We start from the raw sequence: 22,587 nt of genomic DNA on the forward strand, positions 1-22,587 counted from the left end.
TCATTTGCTTTGATGGGAATGGGGTATTTGGATTTGCTTTGGATGGATTTAATATTGAGGTTAGTAAGACCAAATTAAGAGATGCCTTCATGCACCATACTTTGAGTCTCCAGATCACCAGGTCTGATCTGGTTTCATAACTTGTCCCCACTTCCACCGGCTAGTGATTTGATAGAATTCTTTATCTAATAATGTAACTGATGGATGAAAGGGCATATTTAGGTCAATATAAAATGAGAGCTAGCATTTACTGAGAGCTTACTGTATGCCAGGCACCATTCATTCTAAGTGTTTCCATGTGTACAAATGCCCTTACCACACTGTGAGGTAAGTATTAATAACCTCCTCTTACAGATGATAAACAGAACCACAAAGAAGTAAAGTCATTAATTAGGATTAAAATTAGGATCAGCCAAGATCAAACCACAAAAAAAATGGTAGTTGAACCCATAGCTAGTGCACCTTAAACTGCCTGTGCTGTGAACCATGCGGTCTTGGGAAGGCTTCTATGTTTACAGCCTTCATTCAGGGTCTTTTGATTACACACAATTTCACCATGTTTTCCAAGCTAAAGACACTCACTGAAAGCATCTAAAACAATGACTTTCTCACTTCACATTGACAGTCTAATGCATTCTGACAGCTGAAACAACTGTGGTGTACGTTTTCTGGAGGGTTCAGCTTGTGGCTGTGCAGCCCTTCCTCCAAATCCAGGAGCCACACTAATGCCCTTTGTCTCTGCCAGGTGCTCCAGTTACGGAGACTCTGGCCCTAGTGTCAGCGTAGCACATGCCTGGGGCACACAACACAACAGACCCGCACTTCAGGCAGAGACTGTTCTACTGATGTCCGGGATTCGCTGCGGTTATTCTGTAGCTTTAGGAACGAGTTCATTTTCTAGGAGGGCATGATGCAAGGAACATGTCATTCAAGAAAGGTGCCTTGAGCACTACTCCATCTTTACAATTAAGGAGTCAAAATGGGAGTCCGCACATCCGGTTGGTTAGAGGGTTAGCAGAGTATTTGGGGAAATGAGAATTAAAGCCCCAGGGCTTTAATCAGAAGCTGCATCTGAATGTTTCAAGTCTACAAACCTTAGGCGGTTCCTTTAAGCTGTGGAGCTGCTGCTTCCCGGACGTGGAAGAATGGCCCGCCTCTAGCCTCTGTCACGAGTGACGACGCTAAGCGTGGGGGTGGCTTCTGGGTGGAGCTGCGCCTGCGCTGCGTGGAAGCTTCTCCAACGCTTGCGCTGTGGAAGCTTCCCAGGATCCCGCGCGTGCGTGCTGCCGCTGCCGCCCTGCGCCACGACCCCGCCCCCCCCCCCCCCCCCCGCGCGCATGCCTTTCACAGCCCGGGCGTGAGACATGGTGTTGTCAGAGCTGGCGGCGCGCCTCAATTGCACTGAGTACAAAAACTGGGTGAAAGCAGGACACTGCCTGCTGCTGCTGCGCAGCTGCCTGCAGGGGTTCGTCGGCCGCGAGGTGCTCTCCTTCCATCGCGGACTGCTCGCTGCAGTTCCCGGCCTTGGTCCCCACGCCACCTGCCGCGGCGGCTCCCGGTGCAGCCCGCGCGCTCGCCAGGTAAGCTGCTCACCCGGTGCTGGGACACATAGCCCCAGCCTGTCCCCAGTTCCCCGTGCTTGGTGTCTTTTTCCTTCGAGGGGCGGGGCTGCTTACGGCTCTTAGGGTGTACTTAATTCGCCGCCCCGCGCACATCCGGGTCCCGCCTCACCTCCGCCTCCTGTAGTTTCAGCCTCAGTGTCAAGTGTGCACAGACTGGAAACGCGAGATCTTGAGGCATCACGTCAACAGAAATGGAGACGTGCACTGGGGAAATTGCCGGCCTGGTCTCTGGCCCGTGGACGCTTGGGAGGTAGCCAAGGTAAGCAGAAGCAGGTCACCTGGTGCCCTGGGGCGGAGGGTGGGTGTGAGCGCGAGTAGGGACTTGAGAAACCACAGGTGCTAAGAGATTGGTTGGCCTAGTGTTCTGGTGGTTACGGGCTGTTAAAGTGGACCCATCCCAGCTCAGTACATAGAAGCTTTTATCTCCTTGCTTCCTGCAGGCATTTGAGCTTTGCTTCTTGGAAGCTATAGTAAAGATTTCAAAAAGAGATGCCGGGACAAGACGAATAGTGAAACCAAGTGCTCACGCCTATAATTCCCCCACTGGAGAGGCCGAGGCAGGGTTGCTGTGAGTTTGGGGATATCTTGGGCTATATAGTTTAAGACCTTGTCTCAAAAGAAGGGGAAAAAGATACCGACTGGGGGACGTGGAAGAACAGGTAAGATGTGCCTTAAGGTAGGCTCACTAAAAGGCTCGTTTTGGCCGTGGAGTGCTTAGCTAAGGTATAAAATTTTAGAAGGTAGAAATATGGTGAGTTATGAGGTAGAGGTTGTTAGGCCTGTCTTTAGATTTTGGCACTGTGACTTACTACCTAGACTGATTGGGAATTTGTTTTTATTTCTTGATGTTTCCTGGAAGCTCAGTAGTGGAGAGACGGGTTAGAAGTAGCTTCCTAACACAAATTGACTGAGTTAGTGTATGGGCAAGCACACAATTGGCAGGTGGAAGAGAGCATTGCCTGGACTGCAGTTAACATGTTGGGTCTACCTCTGTTCTCTCCCTGTCTTTATCTGGCTTGTTAAGACAAAAGCTCATGTAATCCAGGCTGGCCTTGAACTCCCAACCATCCTGCTTCTGTCTCCCAAGTGCCAGGATTACAGATATGTACCACTATACCAGCAGTCCCTTTTTTAAAAAAAGATTAGAAAGTTTCTACGGGGGCTGGAGAGATGGCTCAACAGTTAGGAGCGGTGGCTGCTCATCCAGAGGACCTGGGTTCAATTCCCAGCACCCACATGGCAGCTCACATCTGTCTACAACTCCAGTTCCAGGGGATCTGACACCTTCACACAGACAGACATGTAGGCAAAAGATGAATGCACAGAAATAAAACTTTAAAAATAAGTTTCTGTTGGGCTGGAATTGGTGGTGCCTACCTGATATCCCAGCACTTGGGAAGTAGAGGCAGACAGATCTCTTGAGTTTAAGGCCAGCACGGTCTACATGGCTAGTCTACACAGAGAGACCCAGTCTGAAAAAACCAAGAAAAGTTTTTATCATGTTAATGTGTGAGTGCATGCCACCTGTGTTCTGGTGCTCGCTGGAGCCAGAAGAGGGAGTGGGATCCTCTGGAGCTGTAGTAAGGGGTGGTTGTGAGTCTCCCACCATGGGTGACTGGAACCAAACTCCAGTCCTCTAGCAGGACAGGAAGTCCACTTCACCGCTGAGTCCCATCCACCACCACCACCCCCTTTTTTATTGCTGCACTAGTGTTTCCAATTTCTACCTTTACCTAGAGCATCCTGGGAAAAACACCTGAAAGAAGTAAGACTCCCCTTTGTAGTGACTGGCTTAGACCTGTTGGGTCTCTCCTATGGCTCTCGGAGCTTTGGAGGCCTTCTGAAGCCTGTGCCACCTGCTCTTTGCCAGACGTTCCTTCCTGTGCTTGCTGAGCGCCTGAAGACCACTTAGCTCACCTTTGTGTGTACATCCCCTCTCTAAGGCCGTGGTCTCGCTTCCTGACTTAGCACCCTTGCTCTACTCCACCTCAGCACCCCATCCCTGTCCACACAGCAGGTCCTAAGGTACCGAACTTGGGCCTGCTTTTGCCATTCCCTGCTCTTGGTCTTCCACTGCTGCTTGCTTAGTACTGATAGTCTTCTCCTTCTGTTTGCCTTTGCCACGGTGGCCTCGTGCTCGCTGCCCGGCGCTGTGAGAACTCCTTCACAGTTATCTGCATTGTTTTCTTCCTCTGAATGTGCCTGGCCCAACTCGGGCCCACACGACAGCATCCTAGGCTCCTACTTGAGAGAAGAGTCTCTGATGGGAACTCGCTGGTTTCCTTTGCTCTTGACCCTGAGCCCCAGTGCTTCAGGCAGGCCTCTCTGGGCTTCTGTTCCTGGAGCTATCTAGTTGTGCCTTCCCTCACCAAGCTCTTCCTCCCGCTCCCCTTCTTCATTCCAGCTGTTAGCCTTGCTTCTGCTTCATGACTTGATGGGTGCCCCAAGCACAGACGTGTCTTTCCCTTGAACCTACAGCTCTACATCTGTGTGTGTCTCTTTCTGCTGTAAAGTGACTCTCTGCTTGTTCTGTCCCCCCTTGTGTGTTGGATCTCATCCCTCCCATCTGCACAAGGTTGGAGTACTTGTGGGTGGTTTCTTGGTGTCCTTCAGATAAACTCCACACTTAATGCAGAGCCAGTGAGGAGGCCCAGCATGGCCTGGCCTTGGTTCATTTCTCCACAGTAAAGAGACAGCAGAAGGCAGAGAGGCTGCCATAGTGTTTCTCTGCTGTGTGTTTACTGAGTATAACATGTTAGTGTGGAGGGCTCTAAGGAGGCAATGGAGCCTCCCTGTTGACTTCTGGTTTTGAAAGAAAGGAAATAATTACCAAAATAAAAAAAATGGCAAAGACAAGTTGTATTCTTTCCATCCATGCTGGATGGAATCTACAGTAGAGAAGAAAAGCTAGGCCAATTTGGAGGTGCTGAGGGTTCCACTCACAGCATTTTCCTTTCAGCAACAGCTGTATTGAGCTGTTTTCTTCAGTCTCCTTATATCAGTCACCTCGTTAGTTAGTTTCTTTGTTAACCCCTGTAGCATGCCTACTAGTCAGAAAGGTGTGATGATCCTGAGGTTAGTCTGTGTACACAGAGTTCTTGTAAGTTATGGGAGGCTCAGGGGTGGGGTTGTTCTGCCATTGGAGCTTGACAACCTTGACCCTGACACTTCCTGTGTTTACTGCTAGCCTTTGAGTACCAATATGAACGTCCTCCAGGAATCTTCGTAGCTGCTTCCTGACTGGATTGTTTGCGTTCAGTGGAACATATCTCTTATGTAGAGTTCCGATTAAGGATAACTTTTTTTTCTTTTGCAACAGGGTCCTCTATGTGTCCTTGGTTGGCCTAGAAGTCTGTGTATATCAGCTAGCCTCAAACTCACAGATCTGCTTGCCTCCGCTTCCTGAGTGCTGAGATTAAAGGCGTCCACCACCACTCCCAAATGAGAGTAATTTTTCACGTGTGTCTGCACTAGCAGATGCTCTAGTCCTGTAGCGGGAGTGTAACTTAAGACTCCTACTTTGGGAAAGTTGCTGCATACAGGTGTTAAGTTTGCAGATATTCCAGGAAGGCAATCTATTCAAGTGTTGCTGTCACGCATTTGTGTGACTCCTTTGAGAAGGCTCAGCTAAAGGAAGGACGGTGCTATGAAGCCTTCCAGTGTGTCTGGTGTCTCAGTCACAAGCTCCCTGTCTACCCCGTGCGGGACCTCCTCACCTCACACCATTGGTGTCATAATTGCTGCTGCTGCTGCTGTCTTATACCACGTGCTTAGCACAGTGCTCTCTCTCCCTGTGTTCAGTTACGTTCCTCCGCACACCATCCTTTGATGTGGATGAGGATTCTTCCCCTTTTGACTGATAAGAGACTGAGGATTAGATAACTTGCCTAAGGCTATAAGGCAGTGGCCGCGCTGGCATTTGAACCTGGTTCTGTTACACTCCAGGTTCTGATGGTGATGGATAGAAGTTTCTCAAGTCACTAAGGAACTGCCTGGTCTTCTCTAATGACATGACACGGGTACTGCAGCTTCAGCAAGGAAAGGGGTGGGAAAGTCTTCCTCTTTCTAATCTGTACCTCTAGCACAGGGCGGGAGCTGGTGCTACGGACCTTACATCTCAGCACTCAGGAGGCGGGGAGGTGGAGCTCTCTGAATTCAAGACCAGCCTGGTCTGCATAGCTAGTTCCAGGCCAGCCAGGGATACATAGTGAGACTTGTCTCAAAATAACAAAAAAGACAGGAGGCTGGGCATGTTGGTGCACGCCTCTAACCCCAGCACTCAGGAGGCAGAGGCAGGCGGGTCTGAGAGACTTTGAAGCCACTCTGGTTTACATAGTGCACTTCAGGACAGCCAGGACTATATAGAGAGACCCTGCCTCAGAAAAGCAAAACAAAAGGCCAAGGCAGTTACCTGAGCTATATGTAATAGTACAGAGGCATAGTGCAGCCCTGCAGTTAGTGCCCTTGCTAAGGCTTAGCGTAATAGGACTTTCCCCGCTTGCATTGTGAACTCAGGAGGTTCTAGCTTGAAACTTGAGGGAATAAGAGAACATCAGTCATCAGTTGGGAAATGGAGAGACTTTGCCTCTCTAGCCCTCAGAGTTGGAGGCCACTCGGGTGACCTAGTGCCTCCCCTTACTGTAGGCCTTCATGCCTCGAGGACTGGCAGAGAAACGAGGACCTGAGGAATGTGATGCAGTTGCTCTGTTGAGTCTCATCAACTCCTGTGATCACTTCATGGTTGACCGGAAGAAAGTCACCGAGGTAAGAGCTGGCCACCCAACCCCCTCTGCTCACTACTGGGAAGGCTGTATGAACTCCTGATAAGCCAGCCATGTAGCATAGCATAGCATAGCAGCACTCAGAACGGCAGTCAAAGACAGACTTCGGCCCCAAGTTGGCATCACTGCACAACTCATGGGCCTCATGGCATGGGTACCTGCTGTGATGTCCAAGAACCGGAATGTGAATGTGCTCAAGCACCTATAGTTCTCTAGATTAGTTTCCTGACATTCTGTTCCTGTGCTTGTCTTAGCTAGGGCTTCTAGTGCTGTGAGGAGACACTATGACCATGGCACCCCTTATAAAGGAAAATATTTCATTGAGGCTGGTTTACAGTTCAGAGGTTCAGTCCATTATCATCATGACAGGAAGCATGGTGGCATGTAGGTAGACATGGTGCTGGAGAAGGAGCTGAGAGTTCTACATCTGGATCCCCAAGCAGCAGGAAGAGAGACACTGGGCCTGACTTGAGCTTCTGAAACCTCAAAGCCCACCCCCAGTGACACACTTCCTCCAACAAGGTCACACCTACTCCAACAGGGCCACACCTCCTAATAGTGCCACTCCATGTGAGCCTATGGGGGCCGTTTTCATTCAAGCCACCACAGTGCTGTTGGCCATTTAAGTACATGGAGCTCAGATTTATCTTCTCTCCTCTGCCATTACCAAAAGCAAAGTTGTTTTCTGTATGAAACACTAGGTCTGAGGTATTGGGGAGATGGGTCAGTCAGTAAAGTATGTGCTGTGTAAGTATGAGGACCTGAGTTTAGATTCTGAGTACTTACATAAAAGCTGGATGTGGCAGTGCACATCTGTCATCTCAGTACTGTCATCTGGGGGCAGGGCCAGAGACAGTAGAACCCGGGGACTGAGAGGTGTCAGTCAGGTGAAGGTGCATAAAGGAAGATACCCAAAGTTGACATCTGGCCTCCACACAGACACATGAACACACGCACATGCATAGAACACACATACACAAAATAAAACACAAAAAGACCCAGGCACCAGGCAGTGGAGGCGGCACACGCCTTTAATCGCAGCACTCAGGAAGCAGAGGCAGGTGGATCTCTTGAGTTCAAGGCCAGCCTGGTCTACAGAGTGAGTTCCAGGACAGCCAGGGCTGTTATACAAAGAAACCCTGTCTCAAAAAACTTACAAAAAAAAGAGAGAGAGAGAGAGACCAATGCAGGGCTAGTTGTGAAACTCAGTGGTAAAGTACTTGTAAGGCATGCACAAGGCTCTAAATTCCATCCCCATCTACACACACACACACACACACACGAAAACAACACTGTCCTTCTATAAAATAGCCATGAGATCAAATTAGGTAGAACTGAAGAAAATATGAACACTAATGCATAATACATGTCAGGGTAGATCACTCTCCCTGTCACAGAACTCTGGAAGATTTTGATTTTTTTACTATATCGCCAAAGAATAACCCTTGCTTGTTTATAATTTTGAGGTCCTTGAAAAGAGTGTGTAGAAGCCTTGGATTATTTATAATTTTGGTCAAGAATGACACTATTTCAGCAGCATGGCAGCAGCTGAAGATGCAAATCCCTTTGTGCCCTCCAGAGATGAAGATTTAACGTAGTGTTGACCCTATCTTCCAGCCAAGAACACAGACTAGTTGATTGTATTTAACTATCTGGCAGGGTAGCACCGTTATTTTTCTTTTTTTCTTTTTTTTTTTTTTTTGGTTTTTCGAGACAGGGTTTCTCTGTGTAGCTTTGTGCCTGTCCTGGAATTCACTTGGTAGCCCAGGCTGGCCTTGAACTCACAGAGATCTGCCTGCCTCTGCCTCCAAGTGCTGGGATTAAAGGCGTGCGCCACCACCGCCCGGCAACACCATTATTTTTCATAAGCAAAAGTTGGTTTTGTTTTCATCATGATTTCCAAATCAGAGATCTCCCTTTACACAGCTTCCTGGCACTGGATGGGATCTGAAAGATTGCGTGCATGTGTGTGTTGTCTGCTGCAGCCTACAGTTCTATCTGGAGCCAGTGTGCCTGCTCTTTGACAGGTTGTGTGAAGACGCTTGGAGGAAAGAAGATGCAGAAATGTTTAAAAAGGAAACAAAGTTGCTTAGGGTTGTTTCTGTTGCTGGGATAGTTGCCATGACCAAAGCAACCTGGGGAGGAAAGGTTCCACTTGAGCTCACAGTTCCACAGCACAGCCAGCCCATCACGAGGAAAGGCCGAGCAGGAGCTCAAGTGGGCAGAGGCCATGGAGGGGCTGCTTTTTATAACAGAGGTGGCGCCCCTACATCAACCATCAATCAAAAACATGTACACAGGCCAGTGAGTTGGAGGTAGTTTTTTCAACTGAAGTTCCCTTTCCCAAAATGACTCTAGCTTATGTCAGATTGGCATCTTGCCAACACAAAGACATTTTAGGAGAATGATTTCCACAACTAAGGATGGAGGTTTCTTTGTATTATTTTCTTTTTGAGACAAGGTATCAATGTGTGTACCTTGAACTCATGATTCTCTTGCCTCCCAAGTGCTATCATTACAACTGCATGCCACCATGACTGTCAACCTTTTTTATAAAAAGATTTATTTGTTTTTATTTTACGTGTATGAGTGTTATGTCCGCGTCTATGTCTGTGCAGCATGTGTATGCAGTACCAGTGGAGGCCAGTAAGGATATCAGATCCCCTTGGACCGGAGGTACAGACGTTGTTACCTGCCATGTAAGTGTTAGGAATCAAAGCTGTGTTCTCAGCACATGCTCTAACCACTGAGCCACCTCTCCAGCCTCTTCTTTGTATCTCTCTGCCTCGGTTGTTATTTGTGTGTGAGTGGGTTGAATTTAACCCTTGACAGTATTCTAGAGCCAAAAAGTACATTCTGGTTTGTACTCCTGCTTTATTTGTCCTATCTGAGTTTATAAAATTGTTATATTTATTTATCTATAATTTTTTTAACATTTCTTATATGTGTCTAAGTGTTTTGCCTATGTGTATGTGTGTGTACCATGTGCTTGTGGAGGTCAGAAGAGGGCATCAGATCTCTTGGAGCTGGAGGTACAGAAAGTTGTGAGGCACCATGTGAGTACTAGGAACTGAACCTAGGTTCTTAGCAAGAGCAACAAGTGCCTTTTTGGGGGGTGGGGGTTTCAAGACAGGGTTTCTCTGTGTAGCCCTGGCTGTCCTGGAACTCACTCTGTAGACCAGGCTGGCCTTGAACTCACAGAGATCCCCCTGCCTCTGCCTCCAAGTGTTGGGATTAAAGGCGTGTGTCACCACTGCCTGGCCAACAAGTACTCTTAACCACCATATTTATTTATTTATTTATTTATTTTGGTGTGTGTGTGTGTGTAGGTGTGGTCGTGTGACTGTTAGAGGACAACTTTGAAAAGTCAGTTCTCTCCTTCCACCATGTGGGTCCCAGGGATTGAAGGTTGTCAGGCTTGGTGACAAGCGCTTCTACCCACTGAACCATCTTGCCAGTTCCCGCCTGGTCATTTTAAAACAACTTTGGAATTGGTTGTCATTAGACCTGAATTTCTATCTTGGAAATCGAGAAGATCTGGGGACACTGAGTTAGTTCATAAAGCTCCGATAGCAACAAGCCACAAGTTGAGTGTAAGCTGCTGCTTTAGATGGGACATCCATTCTCTAGTTGATGCCAATCCTTCTTCCTTCCGCTTCCCTAAGGGCTCCCCTGACCCTCAAGCATTTCAGTATGTGACCCAGCAGGGACTTCACCGCTTGAGAGATGCTCTCTGGGCAGGCACAAAAGAAAGGTCTGACTTAGGGGCGAGAGGGCTTCCTTGTCCTGTGTGCCATGTCAAGTGCATGCTAGATTATGTGGTGGTCTCAGGAAAGGCCCAGCCCTTCTTGTCCTCTGGATACCACACTGGTCAGTTTCATAGTTCAGTAAAGTCTTTCTGCAATTTCTTTTTAGAGCTAAAAATGTCTCAGTTTACCCTATTAAATTAGAAGACTTACTAAAAATGTTATGTCCAGCTTATTATTGTTGCATTTCTTTGCACTTTTATTGTTGCATTTCTTCGCTTGTTGAGAAGAGGGACTGTGCCACTGTGCACAGGTGGCGGTCAGGACAACTTGTAGGAGTTGGTTTGCTTCTGCTGTCTTAGTTACTTTGCTAGTCTGTCACCAAGGCAACTTAGACAAGAAAGCTTTTCGTTGGTGAGAGTCCAGAGTGACGGTGGAGTAAAGGCAGCAGCAGGACCAGCTGAGCTTGCACAGGAACTGCAAGCAGGAGGTAGAGAACCCACAGAGCCTGACCCCAGGGAGGCGCCTCCTCCAACAGTGTCACACCCTCCTGATACTTCCCAACTGGGGACCAACTATTCCAACACATGAGTCCTCCAGACCTTCTACTGGCTGGGTCCGGATTGGATTCAGGTTTGGGGGCTTGGCACCAAGCACCTTTACCTGCTGAGCCATACCGACTCAACTTCGTTTTTGTTTTTGTGTAGCTAATTCGGTGTCGGAACGAGATAATGCACTCTTCAGAGATGAAAGTATCTTCTACGTGGCTTCGAGATTTTCAGATAAAGATCCAGAATTTTCTGAATGAATTCAAGAATATTCCAGAGATTGTAGCAGTATATTCCAGAATAGAGCAGGTAAAGATCTTTATATATTTTGTTTTTTTTTTTTTTAAAGACAAGATCTTACTGTTAGCCCTGCTTGGCCTTGGAACTTGATAGAAAGACTAGGTTGTTCACCAATGTTCATGTGGTAGTTCTCCTGCTCTACTTAATGAGGGCTGGGATTATAGGCATATACCATGCCCTTCTGGAACTTCATTTAACAGTTCTGGCATACAAAACTAAGCGGTCAGAACTATCCATAGTCACTCATTTAGAATTTGATGTTAAGCCAGGTGTGGTGGTACATGTAAATTCCAGCACTTGGGAGACTGAGGCAGAAGTATGGTAGTTCAAAGCTGGCCTTTATTACATAGTAAGTTCCTGCTTCCTCCTTGGAAGCCTGAGCTTCCAAGTGAGACCCTGTTTCAAACAGAAGAAAGATGGATTTGATGTTTATTGAAACTAAAACGTATTTATTTATTATTGGTGTGATGCTGATGATAACGCACACACATCCTCGTGAATGCCCGGCACGCACTCCAGACTCCTACTCTTTATTTCCTATTATTATTTGGACAGCTAGTGTGAACAAAGGGAAGAATGCTGGCATAAAATGTGGAATTAACAGAGCGGAGTTTTTCTTTAATAACAGTGTATGGTTAAAATAGGTCTAGGTAATGGTATTTTAGTATAAATTCTTTGAGTTACAATAGTTCGTTTATTTTGTGTGTATGTGTGAGTGCATGTGTGCCCACGTGAATGTGCACAAGTATCCCCCACCCACAGAGAAGTGTGCATGTCACAGTGTGTGTGGAGATTATCGGCAACTCTTGGGAGGCTGTTCTCCCCTTTCCCCGTATGAGGTCCGGGGATGGACCTCAGGCTGTTAGGCCTGCACTCAGGTACAAGTAGCTGAGGGTGTGGCTCGGCGGCAGGTTCCTTAGCTAGCAGTTGGTCCCTCAGTTCCTTCCCCAACACTGCAAACAGTGATCCACTGCAGAATGAACTTTTAAGGTGAGGGTGAACCCAGGAGAAGTTGGGGAGGAGCGGGGAGGAGATATGATCAAAATACATTGTGTCCATGGATGAAGTTCTCAAAGAATTCATCAAAAATAGTTTGTATGCTCACCCCACAGCTGCTGACATCTGACTGGGCTGTTCACATTCCTGAGGAGGATGAACGAGATGGGTGTGAATTGGAAACAGGAAGTTACTTGAGTGTGAGCCAAATCCATGAAATTGAAACGGAACTGCTGAAGGAAAAACTGCAAGAGATGTATCTTCAAGCAGCTGCAGAAGAGGCGTTGCCAGAAGAGGTAAAGGGAGGGGTGAGGTGTAAGGAGGAGAGAAAGGTGGCGGCAGCAGTAGCAGCTGGTTTCGACACGGTTTCTGCTGCTGTGATAAACACCATGACCCAAAACAACGTGGGGAAGAACGGGGTTATTTCAACTTACGACTCAGGTCACAGTCCATCACTGAGGAAAGTCAGGGCAGGAACCCAGAAGCAGAGACTGAAGCAGAGGCCTGCTTTCTTAGACAACTCAGGCCCACCTGCCCAGGGGCACTACCAACCCCATTGAGTTAGGCCTGGGCCCTCCCACATCAATCCGTAATCAAGAAAATGCCCCACAGGCTTGCCCATGGACCAATTTGGTGGGAACATTTTCTCAATCGTGGTTCTGGCTCCCAAAAATAACTCTAGCTTGTGTCAAGTGACATAAAATTCCAGCCAGGACAGACAAGGGAGCCAGGTTTCTGATTTTTAAGTCAAGTGATATCTAGAAGTACATATTCTTCCAGTATTTACTGATCATATGTTTGATTTGGTTTGGTTTACTTTTTGAGACAGGGTTTCTCTGTGTAACAGCCCTGGCTGTCCTGGAACTCACTCTGGAGATCAGCCTGGTCTTAAACTCATGGAGATTAGCCTGCTTCTGCTTCCCGAGTACTGGGATTAAAGGCGTGTGCCACCACCGCCCAGTCTGATCATATATATTTTAATGGGTATTTTCACTTACCACATATTTGAGGACCTAATATGTGCCCCAAAGTGGCATAGTGGCATAAGAGTTAAAACAGAATTCGGAGCAAGATGCTTGATGGGTTATCAGCTCTCAGGGAAAACCCTCCCCGCAAAAAAGGAAAAGATGCTATTGAGCTATAACTCAGAGATTTAGTAAGTGATCAGTAGTTGGCCTGGGAGGAAAGATGCTCTTAGCAGAAGTGTGGAAGGCAAGTTAGTTTGGCCTGGGTAGTGGCCCAGAAAGCACAAGTGGGATGATCAGGGAGGAGTGTGGCACGCCAAGCTGTTTGGACTTCAGTCCCAGAAACCAGAGGAGCAGGTAATAAGTGTTGGAAATGTGTAGCCCTCCGTGTGCAGCATGCACATTTCTAGCCCTCCTTACTTTGTTTGAGTCAGGAAAGGGGCACTAGGTCTCTACATAGGAAAGATGATTTCTATCTTCTGTGCCTTTTTCTTCAACAGACCATGGAATGGTTCATATTTCAGATGGCGAGGGAGTCACAGGTGGAATGTGAAAGGGAATGAATTTAAACTCAAGTGGCTGGAGGTTCGACACTATTAGCATCCTTTACCTGGAATAATAGGCAAACACACAGTTAACTAGTTAACTGGCTAATTTAGTAAATTAAGCCTTTTTTAATGAATGTGTGCCAGACACAATGCTAAACTCCTTTTAATAAATTGACTCTTGAACCCACCTCCCCAAAATCTGGTTCATATTAATATTGTCATTAATTTGTATATATGAAAGTGAGTTGGGAGCCAATCCACGCAAAGTCACACAGCTAGTTAAAGTAACAAAGCCTATATGCCTACAATTTTCTAGAACTTTTGGGTTTCCATATTTACTACTTCTTCCCCTTGACATGAAAATGCACAAGCTTCCCATTTCTCCCCACCACCACCCCATTTTTTGTTTCTTGTTTTTTGTCTTTTTCAGAGAACCCAGGGATACCTTCAAACTCTTTTGTATAGCCAAGGATAACCTTGAACTCCTGATCTTCCTGCTTCCACCTCCCAAGTACTAGCCTTTCAGGTATATATGTTACACCTAGATCACCATTCTTAAGAATTTTAATCAGTTAAATTTTACAGTACTGAGGATGGAACCCAGACTTTCTTGTTGTTTGTTTGGAGACAGGATCTCACTAGTAGCACATACCAGGACAAAGCCTTCCTTTTAATCTGCCTTGCCTTCAAGCTGGAGTAGTCACTCTTGCTAGAGCTATGACTACCTTAAACACACTTATGTATTTATTGCTTTCACAAAAGGGAAAGATTGAAGCTCTACTTCTGATTGGAATGAGAAAACAAGCCAATTTGGAACAGAAAACTGGAGCAGGCTATGGAGGAGGACCAGAGGGTTCTGCATAAAACCTTTAGGCAAAAAGGAGCTAAGTGGAAGGGAGCAAACCCATTTGGGGACTGCAGACTCATGCTTGCTAGGAAACCAAGAGAGAAGAGGCCCTAGGGAGGACCACGAGTCCTGGGAGGAACTTAGTGTGGTATGCGGGGCTGGTTGACATGGTGCCTGCATTAGCTACACATGGCAGACAGCCCTATGGTCTGGCCAGGGCACCAAGCAGAGTCTAGGAGAACACATGCCATGACCAAAAATGCCACCTATGCTCTTCACATTTTTTGTGCTTCCAAGGGATAGCCAAAGCCTGGCATTTTGTAGGGGCTCTAGGCAGGTTTTCAGTCTTCCAACTAACACCTCCATCCTGCAGGGTGGTCTCCTTGTCTGCTTGCTTGCTTGCTTTTTTTTTTTTTTTTTTTTTTTTTTTTTTTTTTTTTTGGTTTCTCGAGACAGGGTTTCTCTGTGTAGCTTTGTGCCTTTCCTGGAACTCACTTGGTAGTCCAGGCTGGCCTCGAACTCACAGAGATCCGCCTGGCTCTGCCTCCCGAGTGCTGGGATGAAAGGTGTAGGCTGCCGCCACCTCCACCACCACCGCCCGCCTCCTTGTCTGCTTTCTAACCAGTCAGCAGGCTTTCTAACCTGTCATCTTCAGCATCTGCCTGCCCCTCCCTGCTCCCCAGTCATTCTGCTCAGAGCCTTGCTTGTCTTCCCTCCCACATCCCTGGCATCCTAGCATCTGGCTAGTGGAGTCTTAGAATGAATGCAGGCTGAGAGGCCCACACTGGTCCTGTTCTGTCCCAATCCCTTCTTTCTGCATTCCAGAGCTGAAGAACTGCCTTTGCACTGTTGTGGGCTGCTGGACTAGTATTCCTTGTTAGAGTTTAAATAATCTTGCGTTGGTGTGGAGTTGGTGGTCCCCTATGTAATAAACATGCTGTAGCCCCAAATCAGGGGCTAGTCATTTAGCTTGGTGGTAGGCAAGTGCATGGCTCTAGGTTGCTAGGTTACCTTCATCACAGTGGCTGCATTTCAAACTGCTAGTGGTCCAAGCACTAAGGCCGTAGCCTGGGGGCGGGTGGGGGGGGATTCTGTTTAGTAAAGGTTGCTTTAACTAAATCTCTGTTGTTCTAATAAAATTCAAGATTCAAAGGCTAGAGGGAAAACCTTCGAGCTAGAGAGTTAGAGTAGCAACTGGCTAACTTTCTCTTAGCTGGTGTCCCCAGAAGCCACCCTCCATACTACCCTAACTAACGAAAAACCTCATGCTGTGCTCCTCTGCTACTTCCTGCCAACTGGCTGCTAACCCTGCCTCTCTGAACCCAGGTTAATTGTATTTAATTAATGCAAATGCAACACATTTTTACATTGTTGAACAAATGTAGCATAAACAAATGTGTAATACATCTTGGCCTAGTTAAACAAATATTCCACAACACTGGGTTCCGTTCCCCAGCCCTATCAAAACAACCGTAATAGTACCTGGCTTTTTTGTAATAAGCATGGGGAATCTGGGATAAGGTTCCTTGTACTGGCTAAAGGTTGAGAAGGATATTGGGGGATTTAATCAGTATAACCTCTATACATGGCACTTCTGGCTAACTATAAAAAAACTAAGACTTAAAAACTAAGAATTAAAGCTGCCTTCTGTTTCTTTCTATAATCAGAAACATCACTTGTGCAAGCCACACCCGTGACAGTAAGTCCCACGTGGTTGTCAGTTATAAAAGTCAGGCTTAGGGCACTGGCTGCTCTTGCGGAGGACCCAGGTTTGGTGCCCAGCACCCACATGATGGCTGATAGCTATCTATAACTCCAGTTTCAGGGAGATCTGATGTCCTTTTCTGGTCTCTGCAGGCATCATACATATAGTACACATACATGCATGCAGACAAAACACTCGTACATATAAATTAACAATACTGAGACTGAGGGAAGGAGGAGCTTATATTTAAGGCAAGTCTGAAGTATATAACAGGAGCCTGACTCAAAATAGATACTACTGAGTGGTGGTGGCACACACCTTTAACCCCAGCACTCAGGAGGCAGAGGCAGTTGGATCTCTGAGTTTAAGACCAGCCTGGTCTACAAAGCAAGTTCTAGGACAGCCAGGGCTACAGAGAGAAAGAAACCCTGTCTCAAAAAACCTATGTCTGTCTGTCTGTACGTACGTACGTACATATGTACATACGTATGTATGTTTAGAACTCTTTGCTACTAGTAGAATCAGAGAGTCTGTGCCTGTGGGTTTTTTTTTCCAGAGCTGAGGACCGAACCCAGGGCGTTGCTGAGCAAGCGCTCTACCACTGAGCCAGATCCCCAACCCCCCATTTTGTGTTCCTGCTGAGGCTGTTACAGGCTTAACTAGACTCTGATCTTGATGGAGATTACCCAGCTCTCTTGTAGGAACTAAAGGCCAGGATGTCCCAGTGAACTTATCAGCGGCTGTTAGCTTGTCCAAACCTTCCCCTCCAGCTAACTGCTTTTATCTTACACTGTTTGCTTCCAGATTGCCCCAGACCTCCTCCTGCAGCTGCCTCGGGAGATAACAGGTTGTGTAGCCCCTGGCGACCTCAGCAAGCTCCTGTGGATAGTCCCAGTAGGACAGAAGAACAAAACCAGAAGTCATGCGCCTAGGAAAGGGACAGTTAGGGAGGAGTAGGAGGAAGAGAGGAATGAAAGGGGCAGGAGAGGTCAGTCAGAATGCATGGCATATGGGTGGAATTGACAAAGAACTAACATACTTGTTTAAAAACGTGTATAAAATAATGAAATGCTCCTTATAATCTCCCATAGAAGAGATCATGTGATTTCAAAAATGTGTACACATGTGCTTGCTTTGGCAGCACAGATACTAAAACTGGAATGATACAGAGAAGGCTAGCATGGGCCCTGTGCAAAGATGACATGCAAATGTGTGAAGCTCACACACAAGCACATGACATGTCTCCAGAAGAAATAAGATGGTGCTGGGCGGTGGTGGCATATACCTGTAATCCCAGCACTCGGGAGGCAGAGGCAGGTGGATCTCTGAGTTTGAGGCCAGCCTGGTCTACAGAGCAGATTCTAGGACAGCCAGAGCTGTTAGACAGAGAGACCCTGTCTCAAAAAACAAGCCAAACTAAACAAACAAACAAAAGAAGAAGATGGCTTGTTATAGTCACTGTAAAGGAGAGAATGGGGTAACAAGGAGCAGATTTAGGAGTGTTGATTTAACCTCATACCCTGTTGACTTGGAATTTTGTATCTGTACATTTAATACTGTTTTATAGATGTATCTTCTAATTTATTTATTCATTTATTTGTGGTGATCTTCCTGCCTCAGCCTTCCAAGAACAGATTTTAAACAGGCATGATCCACCATGCCTGGCTGAGTGTAGTTTTGTTTTTGTTTTGTTTTTTTGAGACATATATATCTCTGGCTGGCCTTTAACCCACTGTGTAGAGCAGGCCGGACTTGAATTCACAGAAATTCACCTGCCTCTGCCTCCCCAGTGCTGGGACAAAGGTTTGAGCTACCACACATGGCATGAGTGTGCCTTGTTTGAAAGAATGTGTTTATTTTTGATTTACAAACTTAACCTATGTGTGGGTGGGTGCCAGTAGCTGGTGTTTCTGTCTCCTGGTAGACATCTAGGCAGGAACAGGTTGTTGAGGGGCATGCGCCTGCTGCTGAGCTCCAGCTCCAGCCTTGGGAGCCCGTCTGGAAACTACTCAGCGTTCTATGTGAATTGAATTCCGTTGTACAAATTAACCTGAGCAGCACTCTGTATGCTTTCCTCTTGCAGATCTCGAATCGACTGGATGTGGTGAAAGCGTTTCTGAGAAACAACACAGATCTCAGAAATAGCCTTACAGAAGACGTGCAGAAGCTAGACAGCCTCCATCTCCAGCATCAGAAACAGACTTCAAAGGATGCTGAGAGACAGCCAGCTGAAAGGAAGCCTTGAGGTGAGTTCAGGATGTTCAAGACGGACACAGCAGCCTCATCCCTTTGATGTCCGTGTTCTTATGTGAAGCCACGTTGAACCGACAGTCTCGCTTGCTTTCCCTGTGCCCTTACTGTTCCTAACGAAGGTTGGGTGTGGTGATGCACACCTTTCATCTCAGCATTCGGGAAGCAGAGGCAGGTGGATCTCTGTGAGTTCAAGGCCAGTCTTGTCTACATATAGAGTTCCAGGACAGCCAAGACTACATAGTGAGAGCCCCGTCTTGAAACAGACAGACATACAAACTTTCCCAAAGGAAGCACAGTGGACCAAGAGTTTACTCTCTCATTAATGGCTCACATACGTGTGAAGCCTTACCTCTCTGCAGCATGTCAGCCAGATATACCTGAAGTCACGGTCTGCTCTTCGGTGAACCAACATGTCATTTGTAACATGGTCAAAAACCATTCTGCCTTCAGGTGATGCCAGGGTGCCCAACTTTTACTGTGGCATTAACTGTGCTTGACTAGCATCCTTAAGAAAGCTGGTTAACATAGGTCACTCTATTTTACTGGTTTTCTGCCAAATAATAAAAAATGGAAATAATTCTCTTTTATTTCACGTTGTCCTTTGACAAAATACTAGTCTTACACTGTTTTTTGCTCCCACCCAGGGACTTTGTGCTGTTTCTAAGGTGAGAGTCTTTTTCTGGTCCTGAACTATAGCTGTTTCCATGGTGAGGACTAGGTGTGTGTGAGGGGGTGTTCTGGCCGCTGGCAGAAGTGTGCTGTGCTCCTGCCTCTGCTGGGAAGTTTTCCTCTGACGTGCGCAAGAGTGGGCTGAGATGGAAGTGTCCAACTAGAAACATTGTAGCTTATTTTAGCTTCTGAGAAAGGCAAGAGGAAAGGGGCCGGCTTTTTGCCCTTTCTCCCGAGTATAGATCTGTCACTAACCGGTAGCCAGAGGCAGTAGGACAAGTAGAAACAACTTGACTGAGCTATCCAGGGAGAGCCCAGGCTACTGTCTGAGAAGGGATGGCTGGAAAAGATTAGCTGCCAGTTTGCTGTGGACAGAGCACAGAGGAGAAGTAACCTCCAGTGACATGAGATGGCTTATGCCTGTGATCTCAGCTGTGTGGAAGGTGGCAGTGGTGGGGGGGATCCCAAGTTCTAGGCCAGCCAGGGCAAGTTAGTGAGATCCTATCTGAAAATAAGACAAATCCTAAAGAAGTGGAGGTGCAGTACGGTTGCGGGACATTTACTTACTATGCCAGGCTCTGGAGTCGGGGAGCTGCTCTTACCCCAAAGGCAAAGCGAACTCCCCGTGCTTCTAGCACCTCTTGAGTAGTTGTGTCCCCGTGTTCCATGACTGCTCTTAGCTCAGCTGGCTCTTATTCTGTAAAACTAGAGATTTCATCATTCTTACAGATACGCAAACAAGTCAATCTCTTTCAGCATATTCATAAATTCATTCACAGCTCTACCGCTCCCCTCCACCTCGCTTCATCTATCCTGTTTGTTCCTGAACTGTGCAGAAGCCTTGTACCATTGTATGCAGTGTTCTGTGGGAGTCACATTAACTTCCACCTTTGCCTCCATCTGTGCTCATTTCCAAGGTCAATGGAATTAGACATCTTCTTCGTGTCAACTCTGGACTTTGCTGTGTTCCCAAAACCTGCCTAGAAGAAACGCGCCATGCCAAGGCTCAGCAAACATGAGTGGCTCCTTCACCTGGTCAGCCGCCTGCCTGAGATGGAATCTTCAGAGAATGGCTGCAGAGAGACCGTATTTGGCCTAGATTTTGGCTTTAGAACCCATGTGAATGCAAATGTGCCTGCAGCTTGGTGGTCTCATTTCCCAGTTGCTGTTTGCTTTTCAGTCTTACCTTTTCTTTCTCCCTTCATTGTTCTCCCTTCTCAAGTTCCTTGAGAAGGCTTCAAAAGTAAAACAAGACTTTGCATTTATTTTGTAGCTTTGCCAAAACAAACAACAACAACAGCAAAAAAACCTAATGAAATACCTCCTCCTTTCTAGATCTGAGGTACACACCATGGACTCTTGATCCACTAACCCACAAAGACCTGGTTTCTAACTAGGAAGTTTAAGATCTGAACCTTTCAGTTTCCACCTGTGTCTCGTTAGTTTGTCCTTCTCAGTCAGCACGCACTTCGCACTTACCAGTGTCAACCCTGTGCCAGACATTGAAGTGGATACAAACGTAAAAAGGGGTGAGGTCACACCTTCCTGGCTTGTTCAGAAAACTGTATGCTAGTAACATTTCATTGCATTGCAACACAGATTTGTTTGAGGGGCTCGAAGGCAAGTGTGCTCTAGACTGAGGCATCAGCCTGTAGGCATCTCTGCAACAGAACTGTGCGCCTGGGCACAGGGTATGTACGAATGGATGGTCACCACAGCATTGATACCCAGCCGCCAGGAGAGGACCTGCTAAATAAGGCATAGAACATCTGTACTATGTACTGTGCCACATACCTGTTAGAAAGAGTGAGCCCGTGCTGCAGTACAATAATGGGAATTACCTAGAAGACCTCGAAAGTCAAGAAATGGCTGAGAGGGTGGGGTGGAGCCCAGCATGCACGACACCTTGAGTTAGATCCTCGCTCCACTGCCACAGGCAAATAAGTAGAAAAGCAAAGTGTTTAATAATACCTAGCATGCTACAGTGCTGTTTGTATTATATAGTAACTGAGGTCTGGAAAGGTTTTTTTCCAAGTCTGCTGGCTGTGTTATGTCTATGAGAGGATTTGGGGCTATGGGGAGTAGTCAGAAGGAATTTATCTTTTGTATTTTGTATATTCTTTTTATAATAAATACGCACTTGTGTATTTTGAAACTTTTCAAAACGAGACACATGAGCAGCATACACAGTATGCATGTAATTTGTTTGTAGCTCCACCTCCAGGGGTGCTTCCAAATCCTAGCACCAGGGAAGGAAGCCCAGGAAGGTCATTGCCTTCTCCCTAGGCTGCCTTCATCTCCCTATGGAACACCCGTCTCCATTCAAAAGTTTGGTTTACACCCAACCCTCCCTGGGACACAGGTGCTTGACAGTTTTGAAGGAATTTGTGGAGGAAAATGATGAAATCATTATAGTCGCAAAGATGAGGCAGGTCCTTAGCTTAAGCCTTGTCTTTATCAGGGAGTTCAGAGAACTTGAAGAAGATGGGACATACTAAACCCTGTCAAAACACGTGAATTCTAGGAATGGGGGTCGGTCACCAGTACAATGGAAAACTAGCTCTGCTAAAGCAGTAAGGGTTGCTGGCTTCCTAAAAAGCAGGGGGAGAGCTCTGGGATGGCTTTACATTCCTAAAGTCTGGGAGGAGTATGAAATGATTGTTACTCTAATAATTTGAAGAGCTGCTTTTTATTGACATTGGTTATACTTAACACGGCTTTAAACACTAGTAGCCTAGGTAACAAAGGGCCAGCTGTCCTAGGTGGGCATGTTAGAAATTAGGTAAATGAGCTGAGGGCTGCATCAAATTCGAGTGGAGTATTGCAGTCTTTTAGATCACTTCTTTAAGCATTTGGCCTCTGAGGAAATCACCAGAGATTACCTCCTTTTCCTTTGCCAGGTTAATTAGAAACTTACTTGCTCTGAAGAGCCTTCACTCGACTGGCCTTTATTAAAATATATTCAAATTACAAAATACACTTTGTAAGACATGGCTAAAATAATAATTTCTACTCATGTGAAATAAAAAAAAAAGCATCCTTTCATGTTTTAATAAAAATCTTAATATAATTCACTTTGTAACTTTAAGGACTTGGTTTGTGTAGATGGAAGTTTCTGTTCTGCCCAGTCCCGTAGCCCTTCAGTCCTAAGTAAACACACAGAGGCTTGTATTAATTATAAACTGTTTGACCTGTTGCTCAGGCTTATAACTAACTACCTCTTACACTTAAATTAACCCATAATCCTTGTCTTTGTTTAGCTACATGTATTGGTACCTTTCTTAGTCCAGCATTCTTATCTCACTTCCTCTGCATCTGGCTGGTGACTCCATCTCTGCCTTTCCTCTTCCCAGCCTTCTCCTAGTCTGGTCACCCTGCCTACACTTCCTGCCTGGCTTACTGGCCAATCAGCGTTTTATTAAATCACTAGGGCTGACAAATCTTTACAGTGTACACGAGCATTATCCCACAGCAGGTTTGTATTATTGCAACATAGTCTGAGTTATCTGCACTATTAAGAGTTACTTTTTTTTTTTTTTTTTTTTTTTTTTTTTTTTTTTTTTTTTTTTTTTTGGTGTTTTCGAGACAGGGTTTCTCTGTGTAGCTT

General features: G+C 46.4%; 1 protein-coding gene and 1 non-coding gene across 9 annotated transcripts; both read left to right on the top strand.

The window, feature by feature from the left end:
- The first annotated feature begins 1,319 nt into the window (after positions 1-1,319).
- On the top strand, positions 1,320-22,162 carry CXHXorf38 (chromosome X CXorf38 homolog). Of its 8 annotated transcripts, none has more exons than XM_042269002.2 (8): positions 1,320-1,580; positions 1,747-1,881; positions 6,267-6,386; positions 9,022-9,102; positions 10,857-11,006; positions 12,110-12,289; positions 18,142-18,304; positions 19,760-19,891. In XM_042269002.2, exons 1-7 carry the CDS (start codon positions 1,365-1,367, stop codon positions 18,301-18,303), a joined length of 1,044 nt encoding a protein of 347 aa, XP_042124936.1. In that variant the 5' UTR covers positions 1,320-1,364; the 3' UTR covers position 18,304; positions 19,760-19,891. The 8 variants fall into 8 exon arrangements, with proteins under 8 accessions (XP_042124936.1, XP_076418206.1, XP_042124935.1 ...); XM_042269001.2 differs by lacking the exon at positions 19,760-19,891 and adding an exon at positions 19,898-22,162 and having other exon boundaries at positions 1,321-1,580; XM_076562090.1 differs by lacking the exon at positions 9,022-9,102 and having other exon boundaries at positions 1,323-1,580; positions 19,760-22,162.
- LOC121825899 (U6 spliceosomal RNA) lies at positions 17,184-17,290 on the top strand. The gene has a single exon (XR_006068271.1). It is a non-coding gene; the product is annotated as a U6 spliceosomal RNA (small nuclear RNA).
- Positions 22,163-22,587: the final 425 nt, after the last annotated feature.

This window comes from Peromyscus maniculatus, chromosome X (assembly GCF_049852395.1).
Source record: "Peromyscus maniculatus bairdii isolate BWxNUB_F1_BW_parent chromosome X, HU_Pman_BW_mat_3.1, whole genome shotgun sequence".
Classification (NCBI taxonomy): domain Eukaryota; kingdom Metazoa; phylum Chordata; class Mammalia; order Rodentia; family Cricetidae; genus Peromyscus; species Peromyscus maniculatus.

Excerpts from the sequence above, each read along its gene's own strand:
- CXHXorf38 (XM_042269002.2), top strand. The coding sequence starts at position 1,365 with ATGGTGTTGTCAGAGCTGGCGGCGCGCCTCAATTGCACTGAGTACAAA. Across the intron at positions 1,581-1,746 it reads GCAGCCCGCGCGCTCGCCAG|TTTCAGCCTCAGTGTCAAGT; the intron begins GTAAGCTGCTCA and ends CGCCTCCTGTAG. Across the intron at positions 6,387-9,021 it reads ACCGGAAGAAAGTCACCGAG|CATGTGTATGCAGTACCAGT; the intron begins GTAAGAGCTGGC and ends ATGTCTGTGCAG.